We start from the raw sequence: 12264 nt of genomic DNA on the forward strand, positions 1-12264 counted from the left end.
CAGGTTCATGTGATTTTCCTGCCTCAGCCTCCCAAGTAGCTGAGATTACAGGCGCTCACCACCATGCTCAGCTGATTTTTGTATTTTTAGTAGTGATGGGGTTTCACTATATTGGCCAGGCTGGTCTTGAACGCCTGACCTCAAGTGATCTACCCACCTCAGCCTCCCAAAGTGCTGGGATTGCAGGCATGAGCCACTGTACCCAGCATCTTTAAACTTTAATTGAAAAGTATTTGTTTTATTCCATGAATTCAAGATTAATTTCAAAGCTAAAGTTTTTGTATCTGGAAATACAGGTTTTTAGGCTGGGTGCGGTGGCTCATGCCTGGAACCCCAGCACTTTGGGAGGCCAAAGCAGGCAGGATCACCTGAGACCAGCCTGGCCAACATGGCAAAACCCCATTTCTACCAAAAATACAAAAAAGATTAGCCTCCCAGACTGACGGGTACACCACCTTGCCGAGTTTATTTTTTTATAGAGACGAGATTTTACTATGTTGCCCAGCCTGGTCTCAAACCCTCAGACTCAAGCAATCCATCCACCTCAGCCTCCCAAAGTGCAGGAATTATAGGAGAAAGTTCTTTTATTGCAGTATTCAGTATTTAGGTTTTATTTTGTTTTGTTTTGTTTGAGACAAAGTCTCACTGTTTTGCCCAGGCCAGAGTGCAGTGGAACAATCACAGCTCACTGCGCCCTCAACCTCCTGGGCTCAAGCTTTCCTCCCGCCTCAGCTTCCCAAGTAACTGAGACTACAGGCACGTACCACCACACCTAGCTAATTTAAAAAAAAAATTTTTTGTAGAAATGTCTCACTATGTGCCACGGTGGTCTCGAGCTCCTGGGCTCAAACAATCCTCCTCACACCTCAGCCTCCCAAAGCACTGAGATTACAGGCATGAGCCATTGTGCCCAGCCATTGTTGTTTTTTTTTTTAAAGCTTTTAACTATATTTAAATAATCTCCAGAAAATATGTGATAAATATTTCATCACCTTCTTTTTCTCATTAGATCCAAGTCTGATCTTTGTAAGGTTTTATTCCATTAAATCAATCATTTTTAATACCCTGAAATCTATACTAGCATTATAATTCTATCATAGGCTCTTTCTGTCTAACAGGTCAGAGCTTTACAGGAATATAACAAGAAAGTCATACTTTGTAGGAGATGAGATGAAATAATACCCATAGTAGATAAAGTAGTTATTTCAAAGTAGTTACTTCAAACCTACTTTCTTGCTCATTGCATGGTACATAGTAGACATAAACTAAATGTTTGAGAGAAATATCTCCATAGATGAATGGATAAATAGTAAAAAAACAGAAGATGGATTATCATTCCAGATAACTTTTTAATACTTTCCTCTTAAGAAATCATGTTTTCTGTCAACTTGTAAATATAGGTGACTCTTTTTATAGGATGGCTATCTGTGGTTGCAGACCATTAATCTTAAAGAAAATGTGGAATCTGAAAAATTGAGAAAAATCATCTTAGAACTGTGTGGTGGAATAAAATGACTTGAAAGGTGTATTTACTATTTAGAAGCTATGCTGTGAGAAGTAAAAATAAGTCCCCACTTACTACTTTTCTGACAGTTTAGTTAATAGGTAAAAGTTCTGTTTAAATGTTCTGTGTTCCAGAATTATTTTTGTAAAAATCTTAGTTTGATATACTAGTTGGTTATTTAAGACTTCAAAATAAATAGTATTTTTTAGAGATATTTACAACTACAGTGACTTCCTGGAATGAGAGATCTAAAGAGAAAATTTGTTCTGTAAGCCTCTATCATATTGCCTGAGGATTTAGAAGTACCTTAATAAGCAAACATCTGTTAAGTTGTGCATCATGCCTTTTTATCTTATATATAAAGGACACCATTACAAGAATTGTTGGCCGGGCGCGGTGGCTCAAGCCTGTAATCCCAGCACTTTGGGAGGCCGAGACGCTGGGATCACGAGGTCAGGAGATCAAGACCATCCTGGCTAACACAGTGGAACCCCGTCTCTACTAAAAAATACAAAAAACTAGCCGGGCGAGGTGGCAGGCACCTGTAGTCCCAGCTACTCGGGAGGCTGAGGCAGGAGAATGGCATAAACCCAGGAGGCGGAGCTTGCAGTGAGCTGAGATCCGGCCACTGCACTCCAGCCTGGGTGACAGAGCCAGACTCCATCTCAAAAAAAAAAAAAAAGAATTGTCAACACCAGTATTTCAATTCTAGAATGATTAAGTAATAGCATTCGTAATTTGTGTTATGGTCCTTTTATTGTGTTTGTATAGTACATTTTAGATGTGATAATGAATTCTGGATTTTTTTTTCCCTAAAATATAATTTTTTTATTTTTAAAGCACCCTGATTTATTATTTATTTTCTTCTGCAGCTGGTAATATTCTTAAATATTAGATGATTTGTTTCTTAATGTTTTTGTAGCCTTTCAAAAAGCTGCTATATGGAAAATAATAGTACACAAGATAACTTTACAAAGTTCTGTTTAAAACAAGGGAACACAGGCTGGGGCTGTGGTTCATTTCATGCCTATAATCCCAGCTCTTTGGGATGCCAGGGCAGGAGAATTGCTTGAGACCAGGAGTTTGAGACCTGCCAGGGCAGCATAGCGAAACCCCATCTATACAAAACATTTTTTTTTTTAATTACCTGGGTATGGTAGCATGTGCTTGTAGTCCTAGCTACTTGGGAGACTGAGATAGAAGCATTGCTTGAGCCCGGGAGTTCAAGGCTGCAGAGGTTTCATCGTGGCACTGCATTAGATTAATTCCTAAAATTCTTTTCCATTTCAAAAGTTGGGATTGCTTCAGCAAGTTGTATACATGACAAATGTGGATTCAAAAATTATGGGTAATACAAGAGAGTCAGAAGATGTAGGTGTGTAGGAGACATAATCCAAGAAGAACATTGTGAAGTCCAGTGACCAGGAGGTTTTGTACATGCTGTTTAGTTAGTGGCTCTTTATTGAGTTGCAGTTCTGCGTTGCCACATTGATTCCTTTCATCAGAGGAAACTCAGTATGTTCTGAAAGCTAATCTCCCCGAGAAGTTCTCTTTTGGTTCTTCCTGTTAATGGCTTCGTCATGCTCTTATTCACCCAGAATGAGGAATCTTTCATGAAACCTTTACTTTGTCACATGTAGTGTTTGCCTAAAATGTCCTTATTATGTCTTCTCTTTACCCTTCCACCTGTTTTCCCTCTCCCAATCCTCATTCTTTTTTTGTCAAAATCTTACCAATCCCTTAATGTCATTCTACATTTTACCTTAATATTGTCAACTTATTTTTTCTCAATTATCTTCTTAATATTTTCAACTATAACTTTTTTTCTGATTTCATAGCTTCATAGTACTGATTATGCCACTTTGGGGCTGTTAGTATTACCCTTCTACTTTTTTTCTGGCGATTTTACCAGACTACATTTTGAAGTTAAAGATAATACCATGTCCTTCTTACATTTTAGTTTCCTCTGCATTGCCGACTTTGTTCAGTGCATTTCACATAGATATCCACATTGCCTTACCTGCAGCTCCAAAATCCAAAGAAAACATAGTTTTGTTTTATTTTTGTAAATTCAATATTATACTCACTTGGCAACAAAATATTTGATTGACATGACATGAGTTTGTTTATGTGTGCTACAAAAAAAAAATGCCGTTTTGTAGGTTAGAAACAGTTAAAATAGAGGTTCATATGGTTTGCCTTTAATTTTTATTTAACCTACTTAATGCACATTTTGGTACAAAATATCAAGTGTTTCAGAATTATGGTTATATCATTAATGGAAATAATAAGCAGATGATCAATAATATGTTGGGGTTTTTTTGTTTGTTTGTTTTTTTGTTTTTTGAGTCAGAGTCTTGCTCTATCACCCATGCTGGAGTACAGTGACACGATCTCGGCTTACTGCAACCTCTGCCTCCCAGGTTCAAGTGTTTCTCCCGCCTCAGTCCCCCAAGTAGCTGGAATTACAGACGTGCACCACCACGCCTGGCTAATTTTTGTATTGTAGTAGAGACAGGTTTTCACCATGTTGGCCAAGGCTGGTCTTGAACTCTAGACCTCAAGTGAGCCACCACGCCCAGCCTAGAGGGTACCTTTTTGATGCAGAGTCTTTAAATTCTGGTGGTACCTGAGGATCTGAAACTTTGGCGGCCAAAAGTCCTGATTTGCCTAAGGCACACCAGTTCACACTAGTTGTCTAGGTATAATAATAATGCTCCTTTTTCATTCTCAAAAGAGCCCTGATTTGGACAATAAATTATATGGTCACCCTACCTATAGCCAGATATTTCTGCACCAAATGCCTGATTTTGGTGGGTGGCTTTAATTAAGGATGAATGCTTTAAGTCTTCTGACGTAACTCTGTTGTTCTGGTCAGGAAGTGAGATGTATAAAACTTCTAATTCATCAGATTACATATAAGGAGATAGGGTGCACTTAAAATTGCTAGGAAGTTGAGATCTCTAGTTTTTTAATTGGAAATAATTGAAGTAACAGTTACAAAGCTGTCATGATGGACATAGCAGAAGTGCCTTTTAATTAAAAACTGATAACAAAACAAAATGCAACTACAGTTTCAGAGTTCCTTAGTTGATAGTATATGTAAAGATGGCTGTTTTATCTGAGATGTTGGCAAATTATCTGAGATGTCTCCTGGACATAACATATCCTAGAATTAAAATACCCTAGCTAGATAAATATGAGATATGTTGATAGTGAAACTAATTCAAGGCAGTATTTTCATTTTACCGCTCCCCTATTCACAGTCCTAAACCTAAGGTTCTTATACCTGTATTGACTGTGAAACATCAATGTTAATGATGTTATTGGTCCTCATGACCAGCAAGAACCAAGGATATTCCTGGGATGGGCTCTGTCTGCCTTTTTGAGGTCCATTTGGGTAGCCAGTGATATAGGAGCTATTTTCCCTAATGGATTAGCGCACTCCATATAGTGACAGTGAGAGTAAGGCAAGAAATGGTTAAAATGAATCCTAGGACCACCAGTTTAAAAGTACTAGGTAGTAATGGGGAGTCATAAAATGATACTCCATTACTCCATAAATGGTATAAGCCTTATTTGTTGGCTCTTTTTTCTCTCTGCATGTATTAAGTTTCTAGTGGTAGTGATGGTGGGGCAGGGAGATACTACGTTCTTTGATCCACATTATCTTGGGGAATCTGTTTTTTTACAGTAGCATTTGAGATGTGTTGAAATGCTGCTGTACACCTTGATCTTTCCAGTAACTGTGATGCATTGTTTTTTTGATACAGTCTCTTCATTGAAGTCTGGTCCTTCAGGCTAAAATATAGAGCCAGAATATAAGACTTTTTTTTTTGAACTTGGCACAATTGGCATTGTGTTAAGGATTGAAAAGCACAGAAACAATTTAGTTGAAACATGAGGAGGAAAAATTATTTTTCTTTTAACCTTAGTGAAGTATTTTTTCCCTTGGCAGAATGAAATTAATACTGAAAACATGGTCAGCTCCATAGATCCTGAAAAACAAGATTCTCCTCCTCCGAAACCACCAAGGACCCGCAGGTATTGTATGTCTTTGAACATTTTCTTTAAAAGCATACTTGTTTTTACTCACTGTTAATTAAAATGACAAATTCTGAATATTTCTACATTACTTTTATAACTTTTATTGTCATTGTTTTGTTAGAATGTGGCATACATATGACAACTGATTTGTTACTGGTTTATTAAAAATTTGGTTTCATTTTGGATAAAATTTCAATAATATACTGTAGTAGAATGTGGATACTACCATGAATTGACTATAGTTTATGTTTTGATATGTGATATAACTAAAATTTTAGTTATGTCTAAAGATTTCCATTTTTCTCCTGATGACTAAATATGCTTGCCAAAAATTGCATGCATGTTGAAGAAGTGTGAAGATATTTAATAACGTTACTAGCAAAGATGAGTTTATTTCTTTAATTTTTCTTGCTTTTCTACCAAGCTCATTTATAATAGTTAAAATCATATATATTCCTATCTTTCTTTTCCTTTCCTTCTTGTTCAGGGTAGCTGCTAAGTCAGTAACATGGTAGTATGGAAAGAATACAGAGTTAGAAGAAGATAGTTTCAACTCCTTTTTAGCCATTTAGCTCTGGGATCTAGGATTAATTTATTTAATCCTGGGGAGAAGGAGTTAAGTATTGTCCTAAGGATTAAATAAAAAACTATTAGAATATTTTATAATGTCTTTCTTGCACATAGATCTGCCAAAACTTATTGACTTCCCATCAAAATAAAGTCTTTTATACAGGATACACCACTTGTTTCCATCTTAAAACTTTGGTGAAAGTTGGGTCAAATGGCCAGGGTCATGTCTTAGCACTGAGTTGCTAATTCCAAGAGATCATTCTAATGAAATAATCCCTCTTAACAAAAGAAAAAACCTACGGTTTCCCTCAGTAACTAAAGGTTTGGTTAGAATCCCTCCACACCACAGGAGCAATTTACTCTCATTTTGACCATGCAGGATTCTAACTGCCTGGGAAGGAACCTGCTGAGTACAGAAAGAGGAAGTATACTCTGGTATAAAGAGGCTTTTTACATAAATAGGTCCCATTCCAAATTTTAACTTTCACATTTGCTTCTGAATGAACTTCAACAAGCCACTTCTCTGAAAATTCTTTACTTCACTGTAGTGAGATATAGTACTAGTATTCTCCGTTGTTAAGAATTAGTGATAATGTATATAAAGCATGTAGTTAAGTGTTGTGGTAGTTATAGCCTCTGGAATACCTTTGCATACTTCTCTGAGGAACCTCAGGAAGCCTGTGTATAGATGAGGTCAGGTCTTAACATTTCAATGTTCAAGATGTTAGCTATGTGCTAACAAAACTTTTAGTAGTTCTTTCCTGTTTGATTTCCACTTTATCTACCAAAATTGGTTGGCATTTTAGCCATCTGTGGAAGGTAGCCAGTTTGAAACCTATAAAATATTAGTTCTCTAACTTCTCTGTTCCACATAGGAGCCCTAGGATCTTAAAAGAAACTACTGGCCCTAAAAAATGGAACATTTTTGCTGCCCTCTGAATTTGGTTTTTGAGATTGAGCCAATGTAGAGGTTTTCAAAGTCTACACTGATATTTATGATTTGTATGTTCTTCTACCTCTAACTACATGTAGCAGCAATCTCTTCTTAATTTTATAGGAAAAAAAAAAAGAGTAGAATACTTGAATTTAAAGCCTTTTTCCTATACCTGTTCAAAAGTTTGACTTCTGTTACTCTCTAATAAACAAAAAGATAATGAAGAAAAAAGCAAATGAGTATTAAGAAAAAATATTCAACTCAAGACAGATTTTTATTAGGCATACATTCCAGAAATTCTTTGTGTGTGATTTTATATTACATGCATAGGTCACCTTTTTTCTTCTTCATGTAATGGAGTCAAATGCCAGAAGGTCATCGTGTTTGACAAAGAGAACCTTGTGACTTCTAAGTTGGGATGAGTTTTAGAACTATTGTAAATTGATCCAACATAACTGAAAATAAAATCACAAAATCATAAGATTGATAAGTAAAATAGTGTATTTTGTTTTTCAGTATGGCTACAGTAAACACATTAATTGTTTAAAGTACACGATGGGGTCAGGCATGGTGGCTCATACCTGTAATCCCAGCACTTTGAGAGGCCAAGGCAGGGGGATCACGAGGTCAGAAGTTTAAGACCAGCCTGACCAATATGGTGAAACCCTGTCTCTACTAAAAATAGAAAAATTAGCCAGGCGTGGTCGCGTGCGCCTGTAGTCCCAGCTACTTGGGAGGCTGAGGCAGGAGAATCGCTTGAACCCAGGAGGCAAAGGTACCAGTGAGCCAAGTTTGCACGACTGCACTCCAGCCTGGGTGAAAAAGTGAGACTCTGTCTCAAAAATAAAAAAATAAAAATAAAGTACATGTTGGCTGGGCATAGTGGCTTACGCCTGTAATCCCAACATTTTGGGAGGCTAAGGCGGGCAGATTGCTCAAGTCCCTATTTACGTATATATAAAATATATGTGTTTTGTGTATATTTTATTTTTATTTATTTTTATTTACTTTTTAAACATTTTTGTTAAAAATAAGACACACACATTAGCCTAAGCATACACAAGGTCAGGATCATCAATATCACTGCCTTCTACCTCCACATCTTGTCCTTCTGGAAGGTTATCAGGGGCAGAAACACACATGGAGCTGTCATCCCCTATGATAACAATGCCCTCTTCTAGAATACCTCCTGAAGAACCTGCCTGAAGCTGTTTAACAGTTAACTAATTTTTTAACAATTAGAAGGAATACACTCAAAATTAACAACAAAAAGTAAGTACAAGCCAGGTGCGGTGGCTCACGCCTGTAATCCCAGCATTTTGGGAGGCCAAGGCAGGTGGATCACCTGAGGCTGGGAGTTCGAGATCAGCCTGGCCAACATGGCGAAACCCTGTCTCTACTAAAAATACAAAAATTAGCCGAGCCTCTTGGCAGGCACTTGTAGTCTCAGCTACCTGGGAGGCTGAGGCAAGAGAATTGCTTGAACCTGGGAGGTGGAGGTTGCAGTGAGCCAAGATTACGCCACTGGACTCCAGCCTGGGTGTGACAGAACCAGACTCCATCTCAAAAAAAAGTACATAAGCCGGTAACTGTTTTCTTTATTATTATTATCAAGAATTATGTCCTGTACGTAATTGTATGTGCTATACTTTTATATGACTGACAGCACAGTAGGTTTGTTTATACCAGCATCACAACAGACATGTGAATAATGCATTTTGCTACAAATTCATGGGAATTTTTTAGCTTCATTATAACTTTGTGGGGTCACCATGGTATGTGTGGCCCATCATTGACTGAAACATCACGTGACTGTACGTGTCTTCCAGTCATTTTTAATATTCCAATTCGTTTTCTTTCATTTTGTTTTCAGACAGAGCCTTGCTCTGTTGCCCAGACTGGAGGGCAGTGGTGTGATTATGGCTCACTGCAGCCTCGACCTCAGTTGAACCTCCCACCCTGGACTCCCAACTAGCTGGAAATACAGACACGCACCACCATGCCTGGCTAATTTCTGTATTTTTTTTTTTTTTTTGGCCTCCCAAAGTGCTGGGATTGCAGGTGTGAGCCACCATGCCCTGCCAGTATTCCAATTCTTCCAGTTCTTAAAACTGAACAGAACTAGGAATGATTGGGCATTTGACAGAAGCCTCTAATATGAAAAACAGAGGAAATGGAGACAATACAGAGTAAAATGAAAAAGATGGGGGGAAAAAAGAAACTTAACAGTCCACTTCTCTCAGTCATTGGGAAATGAAACCATGAAATAAGACCTGTGGGTAATAAGTAAGAAGCTCTTAGAAATTAAGAATATAGGCCAGGCGCGGTGGCTCACGCCTGTAATCCCAGCTCTTTGGGAGGCTGAGGCGGGCAGATCACAAGGTCAGGAGTTCGAGACCCGCCTGGTCAATAGGGTGAAACCCCTGTCTCTACTAAAAAAAAAAAAAGTTAGCTGGGTGTGGTGGTGTGTGCCTGTAGTTCCAGCTACTCGGGAGGCTGAGGCAGGAGAATCACTTGAACCCGGAAGGTGGAGGTTATAGTGAGTCGAGATCACGCCACCACTCTCCAGCCTGGGCAACAGAATGAGACTCTTGTCTCAAAAAAAAAAAAAAAAGAAAGAAAGAAAGAAAGAAATTAAAAATATAATACTATAAATTTAAAAATTAAGCAGAAGTTTGGGAAATAGTCAAGGAACTATTTCAAGAAAATGAATAGATAAAGAGAAAGTAGGAGAGAAAAGATGAGGAAATTAGAAAGCAAAACTAGAAGATCTGTCACTGAACTAATAGTAGTCTAAAAGGAGAGTTGGGAAGAAGAAATTAGCCAAAAAAAAAAAAAAATGTATTAGAATTAAAGGGCATAAATTTTTTTATAGAGGGTATATACCCAAGTTTCAAATATAAAGGATAAAAATAAAATTGTTAAAAAATAAATATTTTAAATTAAGTATGTATTTTAGAGTAAGATAAAAATAATGCTGAAATCTGGAGTAAGATTTTTTTAATTAAAAACTTTGAAAATACTCGATTAACAAACCCATATATCATATTCGATATCTGTCAAGCTCTGTTCTAATTGTTGTTCAGATGTTAACTCATTTAATTCTCCGAACTACCCTGTGAAAAAGGCACTGTTGAGGATATATGGGGTTTGTTAATCAAGTAAATCTCTAAAATACTGGTCATGAGTCTGGGCATTGTGTTTCACACCTATAATCCCAGCATTTTGGGAGCCCGAGGAGGGCGGATCACTTGAGGTTAGAAGATCAGCCTGGCCAATGTGGCGAAACCCTGTCTCTGCCAAAAATACAAAAATTAGCTGGGCATCATGGTGCATGCCTGAGGCTGAGGCAGGAGATTCGCTTGAACCTGGGAGGCGGAGGTTGCAGTAAGCCGAGATCGCACCACTGCACTTCAGCCTGGGAGACAGAATGAGACTCTGTCTCAATAAAAAATAAGTAAATAAAATACTGATTATGGAAAAGTGGTCTGATGTACATGTCGGGAAAATAATACACCTCAATTTATATCAAAATTTTATTTCATCCTTTTAAAACTCGTATTTTCTATTTGTATTATGATACGTTCTTAGGATAACCTATTGGTCTTTGTATATGCTTTATAAATTGTAGGAGGTGCCTACAATTATTTTTTATTTTAGATTGCAAAAATTTGATAGCTACTCTTTCAGATTAAGAACCTACTTGCAGGCCAGGTGCAGTGCCTCACACCTGTAATCCCAGCTCTTTGGGAGGACATGGCAGGTGAATTGCTTGAGTTTAGGAGTTTGAGATCAGTCTGGGCAACAAGAACATGGCAAAATCACATCTCTACAAAACATACAAAACTTAGCCAGGGTGATAGTGCACACCTGTAGTCGCTGCTACTTGGGAGGCTAAACTGGGAGGATGGCTTGAGCCCTGGAGGCAGAGGTTGTAATGAGCCAAGATTGTGCAACTGTACTCCAGCCCAGGTGGCAGAGTGGGACTCTGTCTCAAAACAAAATAAAGAAGAAGAATCTACTTGTAAAACTTCAACAGATATAGGAATATCTTATGAGAGTATTGCTGTCGTTGTAATATGATCAATATTCTGGAGGTATTCATTTATCTTGTCATGTCCTATTCTAGGAATGTTGGAATGTGTCTAGAGAATCTGAACTTCACAGATAAAATTATTTATTTAATTAATTTATTTATTTTGAGACAGACTCTCGCTCTGTCACCCAGGCTGGAATGCAGTGGCATGATCTCAGCTCACTGCAACCTCCACCTCCCGGATTCAAGTGATTCTCCTGACTCAGCTTCCTGAGTAGCTGGGATTACAGGCGCACGCTACCATGCCTGGCTAATTTTTGTATTTTTAGTAGAGACGGGGTTTCACCATGTTGGTTAGGCTGGTCTCGAACTCCTGACCTTGTGATCCGCCCGCTTGGCCTCCCAAAGTGTTGGGATTACAGGCATGAGCCACCATGTCCAGCCCACAGAGTCTCTTTTAAGGGGAAACCTGGTGTACCATGTGATTACTGCCAATTATCTGGTTGGATAATTAAAAGGTTGATCACCTGCGGGGAAAAAAAAAAAAGCAAAAACTCTGAGGTGGGATCCCGTGGCTCACCCCTGTAATCCCAGCACTTTGCGGGGGCCAAGGCAGGCAAATCACTTGAGGCCAGGAGTTCGAGACCAGCCTGGCCAACATGGCAAAACCCCGTCTCTACTAAAAATACACAAATTAGCCAGGTATGGTGGCATGTGCCTGTAGTCACAGCTGCTCAAGAGATTGAAGCACAAGAATTGCTTGAACCCAGGAGGTAGAGGTTCCAATGAGCCAAGATGGTGCCACTGCACTCCAGCCTGGGTAACAGAACGAGACTCTATCTCGAAAGAAAAACAAAAACTTGAATATACAAGCCCTCAAGAAATTTGCATCATATAAAGTTCTTAAAAAGCAACAAAGCCTGGGCAACATAGTAAACCCTATCTTTTTTTTTTTTTGAGACAGGATCTCATTCTTTCACCCAGGCTAGAGTGCAGTGGCATCATCACAGCTCACTGCAGCCTTGACCTCCCTAAGCTCAGGTGATCCTCCTACCTCAGCCTTCCTAGTAACTGGGACTGTAAGCACACACTGCCACACCCAGTTAATTTTTTGTATTTCTTGAAGACACAGGGTTTTGCCATATTGCCCAGGCTGATTGTGAACTCCAAATA

The 12264-nt window shown here is 38.4% G+C and overlaps 1 protein-coding gene across 3 annotated transcripts in view; it reads left to right on the forward strand.

The window, feature by feature from the left end:
* The window catches only part of PTPN12 (protein tyrosine phosphatase non-receptor type 12), a 104724-nt gene that overhangs the window by 76272 nt on the left and 16188 nt on the right, over positions 1–12264 (forward strand). For all 3 annotated transcript variants that reach the window (XM_050782748.1, XM_050782749.1, XM_050782750.1), the window contains exon 12: positions 5463–5548. In XM_050782748.1, the coding sequence (XP_050638705.1) occupies positions 5463–5548 (86 nt within the window). The remainder of the gene's footprint in view (positions 1–5462; positions 5549–12264) is intronic.

This window comes from Macaca thibetana, chromosome 3, assembly GCF_024542745.1.
Source record: "Macaca thibetana thibetana isolate TM-01 chromosome 3, ASM2454274v1, whole genome shotgun sequence".
NCBI lineage: Eukaryota > Metazoa > Chordata > Mammalia > Primates > Cercopithecidae > Macaca > Macaca thibetana.